Source organism: Mobula birostris, chromosome 26 (assembly GCF_030028105.1).
Source record: "Mobula birostris isolate sMobBir1 chromosome 26, sMobBir1.hap1, whole genome shotgun sequence".
NCBI lineage: Eukaryota > Metazoa > Chordata > Chondrichthyes > Myliobatiformes > Myliobatidae > Mobula > Mobula birostris.
The window spans coordinates 25304239-25324567 of NC_092395.1; the positions used below are offsets into that span (position 1 = coordinate 25304239).

General features: G+C 45.3%; 1 protein-coding gene across 1 annotated transcript; it reads right to left on the reverse strand.

Moving 5' to 3' along the window:
* Positions 1 to 607: 607 nt before the first annotated feature.
* Positions 608 to 10058, reverse strand: LOC140187966 (proteinase-activated receptor 3-like). The gene is made up of 2 exons (XM_072243829.1): positions 9893 to 10058; positions 608 to 4270 (listed from the first exon to the last, which is right to left on the reverse strand). The coding sequence occupies exons 1-2, from the start codon at positions 9978 to 9980 to the stop codon at positions 3225 to 3227; spliced, it is 1134 nt and encodes a 377-aa protein (XP_072099930.1). The 5' UTR covers positions 9981 to 10058; the 3' UTR covers positions 608 to 3224.
* Between the last annotated feature and the right edge of the window lie 10271 nt (positions 10059 to 20329).

The following is a 20329-nucleotide window of genomic DNA, read 5'->3' on the forward strand; positions in this document are numbered from 1 at the left end:
ATTCCTTGGTGTCCACATTTCCAAGGATCTCACCTGGTCCTTGAACTCCTCCATCCTGATCAAAAAAGTGCAACAGCACCTTTATTTCCTGCGGAGCATCAAGAAAGCTCACCTCTCTCCCATGATACTGAGAGATTTTTACCGCTGTACCATTGAGAGCATACTCACCAACTGTATCTCAGTGTGGTATGGCAATTGTCCTGTATCGGACCACAAAGCACTCCAGCGTGTGGTGAAAACTGCCCAGCGGATTATTGGCACCCAATTGCCCACCATTGAGAACATCTACCATAAACGCTGCCTGGGCAGGGTGAAAAGCATTATCAAGGATGCATCTCACCCTAACCATGGACTTTTTACTCTCCTCCCATCCGGTAGGTGCTACAGGAGCCTCTGCTCCCGCACCAGCAGGCTCAGGAAGAGCTTCTTGCCTGAGGCTGTGACCCTGCTGAACCTCACATCACAGCGCTAAGCAGTATTGCATTTCTGGTCAGATGCTAACTGCATTTCATTGGCTTTGTACCTGTACTCAGCACAATGACAATAAAGTTGAATCTAATCTAAAAATCAAGAAATTAAACTCAGTACAGCAGCCTACTAAGTGAATTTTGTTTATTGTTGTAATCCTGTGACCTGCCACTAGAGGGAAGAACAACACAACTACAGTTTGTTGCTTAACTGTGTTTCTTGAAATTCCAGCATCTGCAGATTTCCTCATGTTTGCGTTTTTAAATCAACTACAGTTTCAACAGTTTGTAAATAGCTTTTCATACAAGAGTTTCAGACCTCGAAAGATGGAGCTAGGGCCACTTAGGATGCAAGTGGCACAGTTGTGGGCTTAGTTTTGGATCTGTATTGAATCCCGGTAAATTGTTGACCAGTGGATCACATATAGGAAACTTTGCACTTGTCCTGCTAATAAACTGAATCTACAACACTACTCTTTTCACCTTAGGTTGTCAGACATCCCACCCTGCAAAAACTCATTTCAGGAAGGCAGCACCACTGCCCCTGCCCTCTGCAACCCCATATCCCCCACTCCCGGTCGACTTCCAAGGATGTATGTCTACAGGACATTTGATTATGAAAGAACACAACAATTTATTTGATCACATATTGAAACTATTTACACACACACATATATACCTTGTTGAGTATTTTGTTGGCAGTCTCAATGCAAATAGCTTTTCTACTTCTTTTGCAAACTTTCCTTGTACTGTGATGTTAGTTATGCTAATGAACAAATGACACCTGTCAAACTCACCTCAACACGTCTTTTACAGTCATTTAACCCACCATGGGCAATAGAAAAGTCACTGTTGCAAACAGTGCAGCGAGCAACACTGTCATTATTTTTGACCCCTATTAGGCAGGGGTACACTCTAGTGTAGTCTGGGGTGAAGGACGATTTATATTTTCTTTTTTTGGAACACTCTGCCATGGCGCTGCAGAACACTAAACTGAACTGATGGACAATGAAAGAGAGAGAGAGAGATCGACTGTAAAGCCCACCCACACAGAAAACTGATAGGTCTACTTAGCACAAAGAGAGATCAATCAGGATGCTCTCTCTGTCACTCTTTTGCTACGTCTGTCACTCCCTCTCTCTGTCTCTGTCTCTCTCTCTCTCTCTCCCCCTCACTTGCTCACTCTCAAAAAAATTGATTTCCGGGATATTGTATATGATTTGTGGGCGTCAGGGAGCCACTATCAATATGCAGGAGATTCCCAGAACTTCCGGGAGAGGTGGGATGCCTGGGTTGTAATCCCTTTACCCCAATAACCCCAATCAATCCTGACCCTGGCTAAGACTATGAATTTCTTTAGCATTTTAAACATTTTGGAAAAGTCACCTTTTAATCTGTCAGGCTCAAGGGAATACAAAGGTAGTTCATGAAGTCTGTCAACTTAATCGTCATAACTTCCCCTGAATCCGCAGTCCCCTCTTTCGGGTCACTCTATGTCATGCACTCCCCAGAACAGAAACCATTTGTTCCAGCTGTATCCAACCAAAGCTCCATTTTACTGCAGCTCACTGCAATCTGCTCCTTTATATCTTTTCTGGTAAAGATCTGACCAGTGAGTGTATCAGGTTCGGGGACCCTGGAAAAAGTTTAGGGGTAACATGAGGGGGAACTTCTTTACTCAGAGAGTGGTAGCTGTGTGGAACGAGCTTCCAGCAGAAGTGGTTGAGGCAGGTTCGATATTGCCATTTAAAGTTAAATTGGATAGATATATGGACAGGAAAGGAATGGAGGGTTATGGGCTGAGTGCAGGTCGGTGGGACTAGGTGAGAGTAAGCGTTTGGCATGGACTAGAAGGGCCGAGGTAGCCTGTTTCTGTGCAGTAATTGTTATATGGTTATATGATTTCTACTGGCTTCCAGGAAATGGTTATCTTATATAAGTCGAGGACAGTGGTGGAACTGCTTTGGCCAGCAGTCTGCTCTACCTTGTGTTGAGAACATAGGTTGTGGTTGAGGGGGAAACCACGTGACCTGCTATTATTTGTGGAGGTTTTTTTAAAAAGGAAATTGAATGATTGAACTAGTTCTGGGGAAAGGGCACGGACTCAGAATAGAAGTATGTCACTTCAGAACAGAGGTGAGGGGGAGCTCCTTTGGTCAGAGGGGAAGGTGGTGAATCTGTGGAATTCATTGCCACAGACGGCTGTGGAGGCCAAATCACTGGGTATATTTAAAGCGGAGGTTGATTAGTAAAGGTGTCAAAGGTTACAAGGAGGAGGCAAAAGAATGGGGTTGAGAGAGGGATAGTAAATCAGCCATGATGGAATGGTGGAACAGACTCAATGGGCTGAATGGCCTCATTCAGCTCCTATGTCTTATGAGTGAACCTAGCTGAACAGTCTCTTCTAATGGACATGATTGAATTCAGACATGTGGTCAAGCCTTGAATTCATGAAAATGTTCTTTTTCTCTGTAAAGTCTAGAAATCCTTGATTATCCTGGCAATCGAATGCTCTAAGTATCATTGCACATAAGCTACACCGATGACATTAGACACACGATAAGTTACAGTGAGATACAACTCATTAGGACTGGGGTGGGAAGGAAGATGACCCACAGCAACTTCCCTGCTTCCTGGTTGCCAGAGTTTGCCAAGATCCACTCACAATTAGGCCTTTTGTCTAAGTTCCATTAACCTGGCCAGTTTCCAGATGGCTCTGAGGCAAATGACTGGGCTCACCAGCTGATCTGCTGGAAACTACGCCGACCGGGGAGGACTGGGCTGCGACTGGTTGCTGCTCTGCAGTATGCTCTGGTTCCATTTCCCTGAGCCAGTCTCAGTTCTATAGGCAGTGAGCAGACCCATCATCTTGTTCCTGAACTCCTCCGAGATGTAGTAGTAGATGAACGGGTCAATGCAGTTACTGAGGGTGCTGATCACCAGGCAGATCATGGTGTAATAGTACATGTCGCTGCTCTGTGTGTAGATCTGGACCAACAAGGTCACGTTAAAGGGAGTCAGACACACTAGGAACACCAGCAGGACCAGCAGGGTGGCCATAATTGCATGGCCATACTTCATATTGTTCAGAGCCAGCGTGGAAATGATCGATATGTAACAGAAGACAACAATCAAGCATGGAATCATGAAACCAAAGAGCACTTGGCAAATTAAGTAAGGGCGGTAGTTTTCCAGTGTCTCGATTGGGAAGGCGTCATTGCACAGGGTGATGTTGAGAGGGTCTATCCAGTACGACTGTTTGGTGATGTAATGAGGCACCATGCTTAGCACGAGCACCAGCCAGATCCCTCCACAAATGCAGTATACAGCTGTGTTGCTCCGGATCGCTTTTGAGAAGAAGGGGTGGACAATGGCCAGGTAGCGGTCGGCACCAATGCAGGTCAGGAACAGAATGGAGCTGTAGATATTCCCATAGAGGAGAGCAGTGGAGATGCGGCAGAACGTCTCGCCAAACACCCAGTTGTTGCCCAGTAGATGGTAGGCGATTCTCCAAGGGAGGGAGAGGAGCACCAACAGGTCGGCGAGGGCCAAGTTGATGAGTAAGAAAGTGCTGGGAAGCTGCTTGATTCTGGTGATGAGCACCCACAAAGCCAGCCCATTGGCCAGGAGGCCAATAATGAACACCACAAGGAAGAAGTACGGGATCAGTACTCTGGTTACGTTACTCCTCAGATGTTGCATAGACGAATCATTGAAGGTATTGATGGTTTTGTTGGTGTCTGCATTGAAAATCTGGACAATGAGGAATTTGCGGGAGTTTTGAACCTCCTCTTTTCTGCACACTGTGATTGGAGCAAGAGAACAGAGTACAGGGCATGAGTACACAATCAGAGACGTCTATAACACAAAAGCAAACCACTGAGGCCACTGTCAATGCTGACGGAGGAGTCTTTCTACTTCCCAGCTCTCCACCCAGAGGCTCCTAGACTGTGGCACAATCGGTAACAGCAGGCAGCCTGAGAGAGAAGGCTGGGAGAAGACATGACAGAATTATTGGGAAGGTTCGGCTCACAGTAATAAGCAGAAGAGTGATCAGCCTTCAGATGCAAGTACCTCAACTTATTTTTAAAATTTATTTAGAGATACGGCACGGAACAGGCCCTTCTGACCCAATGAATCACAGCGCCCAGTAATCCAGCCAGCCTAATCACAGGTCAATTTACAATGACCAATTAAACCGCTAAATAGTACGTCTTTACACTGTGAGAAAAAACTTATTCACCTGGAGGAAACCCAAACGATTCACGGGGAAAGCATACCAACTCCTTACAGAGCCCGTAATTGAATCAAATTCCAAATTCTGGAATGTCCTGAGCTGTAACTGCCACGTTACCATGGCATCCACTACCTTTAATGTCCTTTTATAGCCCTGAATTTTATTTATTAGTAAGCAATCATCTAGTTTGGCACGTGGCCAAGTGGTTAGGGCGTTGGGCTCAAGATTTGAAGGTCGTGGGTTCGAGTCTCGGCCAAGGCGACGTGTTGTGCCTTTGAGCAAGACCCTTAACCACACACTGCTCCAGTCCACCCAGGTGAAAATGGGTACCAGCAAATGCTGGGGGTTAACCTCACGATAGACTGGCGTCCTATCCAGGGGGAAGTCTCGTACCTCAGTTGCTTCACGCCACGGAAACCGGCATAAGCACCGGCCTGATGGGCCACAAGGCTCAGGACAGACTTTGACTTTGACTTTGAATCATCTAGTTACTTGTTCAAACTCAGCGAATTTGCTTACAGCATCCAGCTTGCCTGCAATCTGTTCCACGTACCACATCTTTAGCGCTAAAGATATGAATGTACAGTGAGTGGCCACTTTACACCTGCACAGCTGCTCGTTAATGCAATTATCCAATCAGCCAATCATGTGGCAGCAACTTAATGCATTAAAGCATGCAGACATGGTCAAGAGATTCAGCTGTTGTTCAGACCAAACATCAGAATGGGGAAGAAATGCGATCTAAGCGACTTTGACCATGCAGTGATTGTTGGTGCCTGATGGGATTGTTTGATATTACACACACAAAATGCTGGAGGAACTCAGCAGGCCAGGCATCATCAACGGAAAAAAGTACAATAGACGTTTCAGGCTGTGACAGGGTCCTGAATTACCCCTATAGACTGTGCTCGATTACCCCTATGAACTGTGCTTTTGAAAAGAGAGAGAGAGAGGTATTTAACAGGAACACCTTGTTTAAAAGAGAGAGTGAGACGAAGACTGCTCACCGGTTGTTTATACTTTCTCCAAGGACATTGCCTGCTTGTACATTCTTACACAGACAGAGAAGGGAGAAGTTATTTGAGAGACAGTTGGTACTCAGTATGGTGAGATAAATAGGTCAGATGATAGACCTCAGACACATGATTTTGGACACTGAATGAGCTTTGTTGTGCCCACAGAAAAAGTGGGTTTTTGGAGGATTGATCAGGCGGATAGATCAGTGGCTCTTGCAGTGTGAAAAGGGAGTGACCAGTGAGGAGTTGTTTGTGTGTTCAACCTTCGTCTGGGTTGATAGCTCCACCTCAAAAGAACGGTCCCCTTTGTTGTGGTCACAGTCGGTGATTTTTAAAGGATTTCGGGGAACAACGGGAAGATCGATGGCGTCAGCTCACCTGAAGACTCAAATCTCTCTCTCTCCCCATCACCACTCAACTCAATACCACGAACTGAACTGAACTTCACTCATCATCGTAAGATTGTATCTGTTTACCCCTGGACTTGAAGAAGCCTGCTTTTCATATATTTCCACACTTACTTATATATATAATCATTGATAACCTGTTTGATTTATCTGCATTTATATTACTGTATTGTGTAGTTACTAATAAATATTATTAGTTTATAGCAATACTGGACTCCAAAGTGTTTTCCATCTCTGCTGGTTCTTTAACCCGTCATGGGGTACGTGACAGGGCCGAAACCCTTCGGCAGGACTTCCAGCACCTGCAAATTTTCCCTTGTTTATGGTTTGATTATCTCAGAAACTGCTGATCTCCTGGAATTTCCACGCACAACAGTCTTTCGAGCTTACAGAGGATGGTGTGAGAAACAAAAATCATTCGGGGAGCAGCCGTTCTGCGGGTGAAAATGCTTTGTTAGTAAGAGGAAGCTGACAGGAAGGCGACAGTAACTCAAATAACCACATGTCACAGCAGCTCCTCTGCATGACATATCAAACCTTGAAGCCAATGGACTACAGCAGCAGACCACAAACATAAACGCAGTTGACACTTTATCACATATAGGAGGTACCGAATAAAGTGGCCACTGAGTGGTATGTCATCATCAGGCATAATATAGTGACATGGAAAGGTAACTGGCCAACAATGGAAGGTGCCTAAATACCCAGCAGGTTAAGCAGTGATCTGTGGGGAGTGAGAGAGAGAGTTAATGCTCCAGGTCAATGTCCTCCTTCACAGGCATTTGCAGGTTCTGAATTGTAACCAGTCATGTGCTGTCGGGATCAGTGCTGCCCTTTGGACTACCTACCAACTGCAATAGTGACCCAGAGGAAGGGACTGACTGTGCTGTAGCCAAATTTACGGATGGCGCAAGAGAGAGGTGGGGGTAAAGCCGATTCGTTTAAACGCTCATGCTCTCAACTACCAATGGGCCAAGTGTGCAGTGCACTATCTACAGTGCCATGGTTTCATCAACAGCACCTCCCAAAATGCCTCCACCTAGAGGGCAGCACTGCCACATTCAATCCATAAAACCATATAACAATTACAGCACGGAAACAGGCCATCTCGGCCCTTCTAGTCCATGCCGAACTCTTACTCTCACCTAGTCCCACCGACCTGCACTCAGCCCATAACCCTCCATTCCTTTCCTGTCCATATAGCTGTCCAACTTAACTTTAAAGGACAACATTGAACCTGCCTCAACCACTTCTGCTGGAAGCTCGTTCCACACAGCTACCACTCTCTGAGTAAAGAAGTTCCCCCTCATGTTACCCCTAAACTTTTGCCCTTTAACTCTCAACTCATGTCCTCTTGTTTGAATCTCTCCCACGCTCAATGGAAAAAGCCTGTCTGCAGATCTGGAAGTGGGTATTTGATGCTTTTATATCTAGAAGGACAGACAACACCCTCTAGCTTTCCCCCACAGGAGCTGAATGCAAGTAAGGGAGAAGGGGTAGTATAGTGGTTAGTGTAATGGTTTACAGTGCCAGCAATAAAAATACCGGGTTCAATTCCCGCCACTGCCCGTAAGGAGTTTGTACGTTTTCCCCATGACTGCGTGGCTCCACTTTCCCCCCAGCGGGTTAGGGTTAGCAAGTTACAGGCAAGCTATGTGGTCACTGGAAGCAGGGCAACACTTGCTGGCTGCCCCCAGCGGTGTGGGCTGTTGACGCAAGTGACACGTCTCAGTGTATGTTTTGCCATAGAAGTGACAAATAAGGCTAATCTTATATTCTCCATAGCAGCTGAAAACTTGAGGCCAGAACGATGAACCAAACTGTACCTTCTGAAGGTAGCGTAACATCTCAGCTTGAACAAACCTTAGCATCGGCTCACTGCTGGGTGGGGTCGTCCTAGACCAGGAGCGATGCTGTTGCAGAAGCCTTCCTTTCACCTTTGTGAAGGCAAGCAGGAATGACCTGGGTGATTCTGAGCTGGGGGTGTCTGACAGAGGTGAGAGTAAATGGGATCGCTCAGATTCAGGAAGAACATGCTCAGAAAGGATGCACAATGGTATTGGGGAGGAGGGATAGACACATACAAACGCAGACACGAGTGAGAGGAAGAGAGAAAGTCGAATGTATTTGTCTAGTTTCTTGTAAAACCACCCCCCCTTCCCGCTTCTGTGTCAGGGTGGAATTATCAGTGTCCACCATATGGTAGAACAGTGAAGAAAGGGTGAGCAGCTTCCCCTGACATTCTCTGTGATGCCCCTCCCACTGGGAAGAAGATAGAAAATGTACAAAAGATACAAAATTTTGCCAAGATGAGGCCACCCTCAGGGTGGAGGGGTGACACCTGATATTCTGTCTGGGTACCTCCAACCTGATGGCATTAACGTCGACTTCTCCTTCTGGTAAACAAATCCCCACCCACTGTCTTCCTTCTCAACTCTGACCTTTCCCTTCTTCTCTCCTGTCTCTTACTTCTCCCTGGGTCCCGTCCTTCTCCTTCTCTAATGACTCACTCTCATCAGATTCCTTCTTCTCCAGCCCTTGACCTTTCCCACCCACCTGGCTTCATCTATCACCTTCCAGCCAGCCTCCTTCCCCTCCCCCCACCTCGTTATTCTGGCATCTTCCCCCCTCCTTCTCAGTCCTGAAGGGTCTCCGCCCAAAACGTCGACTATCCATTCACGTCCATAGATGCTGCCTGACCTGCTGAGTTCCTCCAGCACTTTGTCTGCATCTGGCAGAAGATACAAAGGCCTGAAAACACATATTACCAGATTCAAGGACAGTGTTGATCCCGCTGTTATCAGACTCTCGAACAGTAAGACGGGCTCCTGGCCTCGTTGTGATTTTGCAAATTATCGTTTACCTGCTTTCCCCTTTAGTGGCAGGCAATCATATTTGTCTTTTCTTACAAGTGTGTTCTCTTGCGTGAATATATTCAGCTGATGGGTAATGTTCTGTGAAGCTGTGATATTAGGGTACGCATCCTTCAACGGGCTTGTTCTCATTCTTCAAATAAGGTGAGGATTTGGGCATTTTACTACCCCAAATAAACCGATTAATCTGAATTTAGTATGAGAATGGTGTGGAAAGAATGTTACAGAAAAGAGATTCCAGGTGGAATAATTCAGATTAACTGCATAGGGGTTTTCTGTTCCAGACAGAATCCCTGTTGAATTTGAGCCCTAGGTGGAGTTGAGAAAGAAGACTTGAGCTGAGACTGCTCAGTTTGCTGAACCCGTGCCAACCGTCGAGCACCCATTTACATGATATCACATTATCCTCACCCACATTCCCATCCAGCTCCCCACCAGACCCAACATTCTCCTCTGCAAGGGGAGCACTAATCTACCGACTAGCAGATTTGCGGGGAATCAGGAGCAACAGAGGAAAGCGTACAATCGTATGGAGAGCATACAAAACTCCACACATTCAGAACCTGACCCCAGGATTGAAGATAGTAGCCTACAAAGTATCCAGGACATCTTCAAGGAGCAGTGTCTCAGAAAGACAGCATCCATTATTAAGGACCTCCAGCACCCAGGGCATGCCCTTTTCTCACTGTTACCATCAGGTAGGAGGTACAGAAGCCTGAAGGCACACACTCAACGACTCAGGAACAGCTTCATCCCCTCTGCCATCCGATTCCTGAATGGACATTGAACCCTTGGACATAACCTCACTTCTTTAATATACAGTATTTCTGAACGAAACTTTGCAAGGAAAGTAAGACTCGCGGTAAAATCAAAGTTTATCTGAACCTGTTACCTTCGTTGCTTCCTGCAGCACAGCAGTTTATAACGCAGCCAAGCAGAGTAACCAATGCAAGGGCCTGGACTGGTGTCAGCAGCTTCATTTTGGGTGCTCTTCCTCTGTGGTAACAGACAGAGTCGAATGTCAGCAGACTCTTATGTTGAAGTCGTGTACATGTCACCGGCTGAGTGGAAGTCACAGCAAAAAGGCACAACCCACTTAATGAAGCACATGATCCACCAGTGAGGTTTCTATTTGTGGAGAGCTCTATAGATGTATGCATCCGTGCACTTCACAGTTTTACAAAACTGTTGATGTTGTGTGTGTGACCTGGTTACACAACAACAGACAATAGACAATAAGTGCAGGAGTAGGCCATTCAGCCCTTCGAGCCAGCACCGCCATTCACTGTGATCATGGCTGATCATCCACAATCAGTACCCTTTTCCTGCCTTCTCCCCATATCCCTTCACTCCGCTATCTTTAAGAGCTCTATCTAACTCTTTTTTGAAAGAATCCAGAGAATTGGCCTCCACTGCCTTCTGAGGCAGAGCATTCCACAGAACCACAGCCCTCTGTGTGAAAAAGTTTTTCCTCAACTCTGTTCTAAATTGTTCACCCTTTATTCTTAAACTGTGGCCTCTGGTTCTGGACTCCCCCAACATTGGGAACATGTTTCCTGCCTCTAGTGTGTCCAATCCCTTAATAATCTTATATGTTTCAATCAGATCCCCTCTCATCCTTCTAAATTCCAGTGTATACAACCCCAGTCACTCCAATCTTTCAACATATGACCGTCCGTCCATCCCGGGAATTAACCTCGTGAACCTACTCTGCACTCCTTCAATAGCTAGAATGTCCTTCTTCAAATTTGGAGACCAAAACTGTACACAATATTCCAGGTGTGGTCTCACCAGGGCGCTGTACAACTGCTATTAATAAAAACGCTGGAGATGAGAGCTAAGTTTCATGGTTCTTTACTGGCAGATTCCGAACTCAACACACACACGTACAGATCAATACGCGCCTAATAACGCATTCAACAACATGTTACTAAAACATAAAGTAGTCCCTTATTGTACTGTAAGCCATACAGTGCAGTTGGGAATAATTTGGATAGTCCACTTCAGATTTTACACATAGGAAGCCCTGACTCTGGCTGCTGAAATGGCAGGCAGTATTCCACGTGGAGTGGAAGTGGGTGACCAGGGAGGAGTAGCACCTCTGGTGAAGGGGCTTGTCATGTCCATTCTGGGCCAGTTCACTTAACTTTGGTCCCCACCGGACACTCGGCTCTCACCTCCGGCTCCAAGTAGCCTGTTCGCGCGCGACGACGGCCACAACCTGGCACACCGCTTCGACAGGTGGGCTAAGCCGGGTGAGGGTAGCGGGCGGCCTCATACCCCGGTGAGCTAGGGACGTACCTGCCCCAGCGTGTGAAGTCAGCCCCAGCGCACGGGGTGGATGAGACCTACCATGAGATCCGATGGCCAGGAGGGCGGCGCTGCTGCGCTCTGTGGAGAGCGAAGGGCACGACAGGGCGCAGAAGGCATCACGGCCATCCACTGCAACCGAGGGAGACCCCGGTTTGTGACGCTTGTTTGTACCGCTGGACTCGGCCTTCTGAGGTCAAGAGAACTGCCAGAGATTTTAACAGCTCTCCCGCGCAAGTTTTCTGTCATCTTCAAACATGGCGGACAACCAACATTCCACATGCCACACAGAGGACATCAACGGCAAACCAGTGGGAAGTGATGTTTTAAAGAAATCCCAACACACTGGGATGAGCAGAAATGGCTGCCAGGATACGGTGTGACAAAACGCAAGGAAAGAAAGATTAATTGTCAGGTCACACTGGCTACAAGATCTGCTGGAATGTTGCTAAGAATTGCAGTAAAAACAGGAGGCACAGTTATTTCTCTACATAGGGAAAACATTTCAACTCAATGGTGGAGTTATAACATGGCATTAAAAAAGGCAAGTCTTTAAAAATGTTTTCTTGATGTTACACTGGATAATAATGCACCGGAATCATTGACTCAGTTTCTCGTTCCAAGTTTAGATTGAAGATTAGCTTTATTTGTCACAGGAACGTCCAGACATACAGTGAAATGCTTTGTTTTACCTCAAACCAAATCAGCGGGGATGGTGCTGGGCAGCCTGCAAATGTCGCCCTGCAGCTGGCGCCAACACAACCCGCTAGCTGTAACCCGGACGCCCTTAGAACGTCGGGAAGGAAACCAGAGCACCCGAAGGAAGCCCGGTGGTCATGAGGGAAACAGTGAAGGGAATTGAACCCCGATCGGCCATCACAGCCGTTGTAAAGAGATGCGCTTCTGCTGCCTGACCTTCTGAGCACTTATTCTTTAGTTCTGAAAGGCAGGTAATCCGTTGGCAGGCTTACAGGATTCTACATTTTAAGATTTTTAAAAAAATGCTCAAGAGAATCATTAAAACATAGAATCCTGTTAATCTTCCAACATTGTATCTGGCTCTTTGCAACAACTTTCTGCCAAGAATAAATTTGAGATCATGAAAAGCACAAGCGAATGCTGAATCTATTCTTGCATTATCACCAGGCTGCAGGCAAGTGATGATCCCAAAGCATAAGGCATGCTGATGTTAATTTTGGATAATAATAATAAAAAGATTTGAAAAGGAAAAGACGTACATTAAGGGGAGCGGAGAAGTCACTGCTAATTTTTTCTGGTCCCAGTGCACATGTATGTCTAAGGTTAATCAGACGGCACGCCTCCTCCAATTCAGAGACCCCTGCATTCTGAGCAGAGGTGTCAGTGGAAGCCATGCATCTTGTGATGGTGGGCCCAGTACGTGAATGCCAAAGACAAGTTCGATGCCATTGGCAACCATGTTCTGCCAGAATTGCTGAGAGAATGTGAGGGATTCCATATGAAACCAAACCTAGCGAGTGAGCGTTCCCACCTCCGACGCTTGACAGGGCTAAAAAATGATTTGTTGAAGCAGTTAATGTGGTTGAACGTAGGTTGCTCCAAGCCCGATCACGCTGCTGGCATGGGCAAGAAAGCCCAGGAGGCTGAAGAAATTTGACATGTCCCAATCAACTCTTACAAATACTTATTGATTCATCATGGCAAGTGTTCTGTCTGAATGCAAAACAACTTGGTTTGACTATTGCTTTGTTTGTGACCACAGGAAACTGTAAAGAGTTGTGAACACAGCTCAGCACATTATAGGAACCAGACTCTACGACTGTGCATCTGTGTACTTCTCCACACCCCAGCACATTCAAGGACCCGGCACATCCTGGGCATTCATTCTTCGCCCCTCTCCCGTCGGGCAGAAGGTACAAAAAGCCTGAAAGCACACGCCAGAGATTCCGCAGATGCCAGAAACCCAGAGTAACACACATAAAATACTGGAGGAGCTCAGCAGGTCGGGCAGCAACTGTGAAGAGGAATAAATGGTTGACATGAAGGGTCTCAGTTTGACTCTTGGCTTCACAATCTGCCTTGTTATGATCTTGCACTTTATTGTTAACTTGCACTGCATTTTTTTCAGTAGCTTTTACTCTTCTCCATTCTGCATTGTTACTGGTCTATCTTATTTTACCTCAAAACACTGTATAAAGATCTTATCTGCATAAACAGCATACAAGGCAAGCTTTTCACAGTATCTTGGACCAAGTGACAATAACAAACCAACACCCATGCCAATATATGGGTGCAACAACTACTGTATATGGGATCTTGTGTTGAAGTTGTATAAGATGTGAGTGAGGCCTGATTCGGAGTATTGAATGCAGTTTTGGTCACCTACCTACAGGAAAGATGTAAACAAGGCTGAAAGAGTACGGAGAAAATTTACAGGGATGATTTTGAGTCCTGCCAAAGAGTTTCGGCCTGAAACTTTGACTGTACTTTTTTCCTAGCTGCTACCTGGCCTGCTGAGTTCCTCCAGCATTGTGTGTGTGTGTGTGTGTGTGTGTGTGTGTGTGTGTGTGTGTGTTACAAGGATGTTGCTGGGTCTGGAGGAAAGATTGAATAGGTTTGGACTTTATTCATTAGAATTTAGAAGATTGAGAGGCGATTTGATACAGGTATACACAATTATGAGGGGTATAGATAGGGTAAATGCAAGCAGGCTTTCCCACTGAGGTTGACTGGAACTACAACCAGAGGTCATGGGTTAAGGGTGAAAGGTGAAAAGTTTAAGGGGAATATGAGGGGAAACTTCTTCATTCAGAGGGTCATGAGAGTGTGGAATGTGCTGCCAGCACGAGCGGTGCATGTGAGCTCGATTTCAAGGTTTAAGAGAAGTTTGGATAGGTACATGGATAATAGGGATATGGAGTGCTATGGTCCCAGTGCAGGTCAATGAGAGAAGGCCATTTAAATGGTTTTGACATTGACTAGATGGGCTGAAAGGCCTGTTTCTGTGCTGTACTTTTCTATAACTCTATGATGCTAATAATCCCTGAGGAACCTCTGCCACGATGACTAGGAAATGGAAATTACCTCCAACGACTCTATGGTTGTTCATCCCAGAGCTAAGAAGGTTTGTTTTTACACTCAATGCTGCAATAACTTTGAGGGCAGTCAATCTCTCCTCACCTCCAGAATTCATCACTTTTAATTTCTGTCAAGGAGAAGATTAGAACGAATTCTGGAGATAAGCTGCCCTGTGATAAACAAGTGAGCAAGCTTTACTTCAATCAGCTATCAACAGATCATCAATTATTTGTTGGGTGGGGACTGGGTGCAGGCAGGTGGAAGCCGATGTGGATCTGATTGGACTTGCTCTGCTTTTCCTGGACGGGACAAAGCCCTGCTCCGGTTATTTGGATAGGTGTCACTGCTCAGGCTGAATACAGCTGCTTAACTCAAGACAAAGTTATTTGTGGAGCAGAAATAACACAGCCTGGAGCTACAGGAACTGCAGCCAATTTCATGATACAGAGAACAAGTACCATGTGTTATCTGTGACATTGAGGAATTTGGCAGAAGGCAGCCGCAATTCACTCCAAACGTCTGCGAGGCTGATTGTGAATTCTTGTCTATTCTCATGACATGCTGGTTCAGGCCCCTGGGAACGTTTAAGGAGATTCCTTCTCCCAAGAGTTATTTAATTGCTCACAACAAATAGGGCTGCAGATCTTTGATTTGTAAGTGAGATTGCTTAGCCATGTGCTACCACCTTTACTCAGCTAACATAGCACAATCTCAATTTTAACTCTATATTTCAGACTCCATTATTTTCTGCAGCAAGGAATTCTAAGATAAGAAACTCTTCCCCACCCGAGCCTTAAATTGTTCTGGGTTGAACACTCCCACATGAAGGGAAACATCCTTCTGACATTTTCCCTGCTAGTCCTCATAAGAAACCTGTATTTTCCAATAACATCCCCTCTCAATCTTTTAACACCAATGAGTAGAGATATGTCAGATTTAATCTTCTACAACAGGTAATCCCTCCATGTTGGGGAACATCTTCATTAACTTCCTCTGAACTGCACCAAGGATAATACAGTACACCTTTCTGTAAACAAGGGATCCAATATTTTTGCACAATGCTCTAAATGCAGTCTAATTAGTATATTGTACAATTGTGCCAAGACCTCTCTACTGTTATACTCCAAACTTCTTAAAATAGAACTTCTATTAGTTTCCCCATTTCCATGCTACATTAATGCTCCCCATTTCATGCATGAGAACCCCAAGTCCTTTTGTGCTGTGGTTTTCTATAGACTTTCTCCATTTAACTCTAACTTATCACTCTTCCTCCCAAAGCGAGCAACATTGCTTTTTCCTACCATATAACAATGTTAAGGTCATTCCCTCAAACTATCAATTTTTTCCTGTAAATTGTTGTATTGTCTGTAAATTTGACTACTATAATTAGCTTTCTTCTTTTATGATACCATATCAATTATAAACAGTTGTGGTCCCAGTATCTCTATTTCCTGAGGAGACCGAGGTCCTTTAACATCTGCCGGACGATGCTGAGGATGTTCTGCGAGTCTGTGGTGGCCAGTGCGATCATGTTTGCTGTTGTGTGCTGGGGCAGCAGGCTGAGGGTAGCAGACACCAACAGAATCAACAAACTCATTCGTAAGGCCAGTGATGTTGTGGGGATAGAACTGGACTCTCTCATGGTGGTGTCTGAAAAGAAGATGCTGTCCAAGTTGCATGCCATCTTGGTCAATGTCTCCCAACCACTACATAATGTACTGGGTGGGCACAGGAGTACATTCAGCCAGAGACTCATTCCACCAAGATGCAGCACAGAGTGTCATAGGAAGTCATTCCTGCCTGTGGCCATCAAACTTTACAACTCCTCCCTTGGAGGGTCAGACACCCTGAGCCAATAGGCTGGTCCTGTACTTACTTCATAATTTACTGGCATAATTGACATACTACTATTTAACTATTTATGGTTCTATTACTATTTATTATTTATGGTGCAACTGTAACGAAAACCAATTTACCCCTGGGATCAAAAAAGTATGACTATGACTATGACTATCCATAGACCCCCTGGGAAATTAAGAAAGGATGATAGTTTTCCAGTGTCTGGATTGGGAAGGCGTCATTGCACAGGGTGATGTTGAGAGGGTCAGTCCGGTATGACTGTTTGGTGGTGTAATGAGGCACTATGCTTAGCACGAGCACCAGCCAGACACCCCCCCCTCAAATGCAGCATACTGCTAGCCCCCAATGTCACAACCAGAGACTGTTTTTAAGGGAAGGGTTTTTTTTCTGTCAGTTAGTATATAGAGTGCATTTTTCTCAATGTCACCTTGTGGATAATCATTGTACTCGAATTGTTTACCTTTTATGTCCAATTGTTTGTCTTTGGACCAGCTCAGGTCTTTCAATTCGTTTTGCAGTTCATCATGGAGACTGTTAAGCTCTCTTCATATTTATCACTTTTATTCAATTTGGGATAATTTAATTAGCCAGAATTTTCAGTGTCCGGAATTCCTGCGTGCTCCAGGGTGTATATAAAGGGCGGGTGGGGGGGTGGGTGCCATGCCAACCTCCTTCCGTTGGGTTGGTGTGGTTCCTTGTCAGGTGAAACTCAGACCGAGTGCTTCTCTGAATCATGAGCTATTTCAGTTCGGCAAGACTCTCTACAGTTTGCCTGAGCTCCGGTTAATTTTTGTAATAAATCTTTAGTTTTGTTTTAATCGCCAATGTCTCTGCAATTCCTCACTAGTGACCCCTCACACCCAAGTGGTTACAGTTCTCTGACCTGAAAGTAAACCCCTTCTCCATTCTCACTGCGCCCTGCTAGTCAGCTAGTTACCAAGTCATGGCTTTATATTGCCTCTCAACATCATGACACCTTGTAATGTTAACCTTTTGTGTTGCATCTTGTTAAAGGTTGTTTTTAAACCCTAACATGATTCCCCTCTATCAACTCTGGCCAATATTTCCCCACAGACATCTAGAAACTACTGATCCTGTTGATTGTGACTTTTCTATTAAATGTTTTTCTATTATATTTTAACAATTGAATATGACATTTTCAATAATAAGCATTAGATGAGGCAGTCTACAGTTACCGTTATTTTTTGCCTCCCACCCTTTTTAAGTTAGCATTGGTAATTTTCCAGCTGTCTAGTAACTCCTGAGAATCCAAGAATTTTTGGGAGGTTCCAATATTGCATCCAACATTGCTGAAACCAGTGCTTTTAGAAACCATAAAATCCAGAAAATTTATGCAAATGTAGCCCTAATAGTGTGCCAGATATTAATTCTCCAGTAACAGTAAATGTATTTTTTAAAAAAAGTAATGAGAAACTTGTTATATCAACCACCGTAAGGAGTGATGAAAAATTATGAGTGTAACTGTTCTGCTGTTGCTTCATTTCCCCATTCTCACTTCCTAATGGATCTATGTTCACTTTGACCTCTCTCTTCATTTTTATATACTTAAGGAAGCTCTTATTGTTGGTGTTTGCATTTATTGCTACTTTGCCCCCATTGTTTAGATTACCTTTCTTGTTTGTTTTAGTCCTCATTTGCAGTGTTCTGAATTTATCCCTATCTTCACTAACCTTCGCCATCTTATAAACTTCGCTCTTTCGGCTCAATACCCTCCTTATCTACCTTGGTTACCATGGTTGGTTCAACACCCTCAGACTCTGTCTTCTTCATTAGAATATACACTGAGTGCCATCTTTATCGGGTACACCTGTACTCCTGTTCGTCAATACAAATATCTAGTCAGCCAATCGCGTGGCAACAACTCAATGCATTAAAGCATGCAGGCATGGTCAAGAGGCTCAATTGCACAGAATGGGGAAGAAATGTGATCTAAGTGATTTTGACCATGGAACAATTGTTGCCTGCTCTTACTTACTTATTGCCCATTATGCCGCTGGCGTTTAGGGCAACAATGAAGGTCTTCCATTCCCGTCTGTTCTCCATCATCGTGTCAGTAGCTTCTTCTTGGTTTTTACTACTGTCAGTCATGCAAGTCCCAGGTGGAGATTCAGGAATACCATCGCACTCAGATGGAGAAGGATTCTTTATTGCTGCTTCCATCATCATAGTTTTGTGTTACTGATCAGTGTAGTCATGAGTTGAACCCCTGAACCTGGAGGGACCGAAACACCCTTGGTCTGTTCTCTACCCTTTGACCAGTTTGGCATGGGTGACCCTACCAAGAGCCAAGGCATAAGGCCCTGACTCCAGCCAATGTAGCTTTCCGCGTCATTGAGGCACACAAGCCTCCAAACTCCAACAAGGTTGTGGACCTCGGAGGATGAGCTGTTCTTACTTCTTTGTAATTTTTCACCGTTAAACTTAACACATTTATTTCATTCTCAAGCTGAATGTTAAGTGATAAACAGGAGAAAATCTGCAGATACTGTAAACCTAAAGCAACACACCTAAAATGCTGTGATCACTATTTCAAGGTGATTTTTTTTATACAAGTTATTTATTAAACATTGTCTGTTTCACATTACCGGGTCCAATTAGTCCGTTCCCTGTTTGGCTTCATAACATAGTGCTCTAGGAAATTATCCTGAGATCACGCCAAGAATTAATTGCTGTGACTTCCATTTCAAATCCGATTAACCTATTCTATCCAAAGGTCATGGAAACACAAGATATTGCAGACTGGATCAACAAGAAGAAAAGCCATTTGCTGCAGGAAGTCAATGGGCTGAGCAGCATCTGTGGGGTCTTTGGATCAAGACCGTGCATCAGGACCAGATTAACATCAACCATGATAAATATGTTGCAAAATGCAATAACATCTGCAGATCATAAACAAGAGAAAATCTGCAGATGCTGGAAATCCAAGCAATACACACACAACGCTGGAGGAACTCAGCAGGCCAGGAAGCATCTATGGAGAAGAATAAACAGTCAAAGTTTCAGGCCAAGACCCTTTATCCGGACTGGAGAAAAAAGATGAGAAGTTAGAGTAAGAAGGTGGTGGGGGGGGGAGGGGAGGGGAGGAAGAAATACAAAGTGGTAGGTGATAGATGAAACTGGGAGGGGTGAGGGGTGAAGTAAAGAGCTGGGAAGTCAATTGGTGAAAGAGAATGGTGAAGGGGGGAGGGGCTGATCATTACCAGAAGTTCGAAAAATCGATGTTCTTGCCATCAGGTTGGAGGCTACCCAGATGGAATATAAGGTGTTGCTCCTCCAACCTGAGGGTGGCTTCTTTGTGGCTTGGAGGAGGCCATGGACTGACATGTTGGAATGGGAATGCGGAGTGGAATTAAAATGGGTGGCCACTGGGAGATCCCGCTTTCTCTGAGCGTAGGTGCTGGGCAAAATGGTCTCTCAATCTACGTCGGGTCTCATCGATACACAGGAGGCCACACCAAGAGCACTGGATACAGTACATGACCCCAACAGTCCTACAGGTGGAGAGTCACCTCACCTGGAAGGACTATTTGGGGCCCTGAATGGTGGTGAGGGAGGAGGTGTAGGGGCAGGTGTGGCACTTATTCCACTTGCAAGGACAAGTGTCAGGAGGGTGATGTGGGGGGGGGGGAGGGACAAATGGGCAAGGGAGTCACATAGGGAGGGATCCCTGTGGAAAGCAGAAAGTGGGAGGGAGCGAAAGATGTGTTTGGTGGTGGGATCCCGTTGAAGGTGGCGGACGTTATGGAGTATTACTTGCCGGATGTGGAGGCTGGCAGGGTGGTAGGTGAGAACAGGAGGAAGCCTGTCCCTGGTGGGACGGACATGCGCGAAGTGAAAGAGATGCAGTTGAGGGCAGTGTTGATGGTGAAGGAAGGGAAGCCCCTTTCTTTGAAGAAGGAGGACATCTCCGTAGTTCTGAAATGAAAAGCGTCATCCCAAGAACAGATGCGGCAGAGACGGAGGAATTGAGAGAAGTGGTTGGCATTTTTTGCAGATTCTGGAAATCCAAAGCAACACACACTAAGTGCTGGAGCAACACAGCAGGCCAGGCGGCATCTATGGAAAAGAGTAAACAGTCGAC

Coding starts and splice junctions, on each gene's coding strand:
- LOC140187966 (XM_072243829.1), bottom strand. CDS start 9,980: ATGAAGCTGCTGACACCAGTCCAGGCCCTTGCATTGGTTACTCTGCTT. Junction 4,271..9,892: donor TGCTGCAGGAAGCAACGAAG/GTAACAGGTTCA, acceptor CTCCAATCACAG/TGTGCAGAAAAGAGGAGGTT.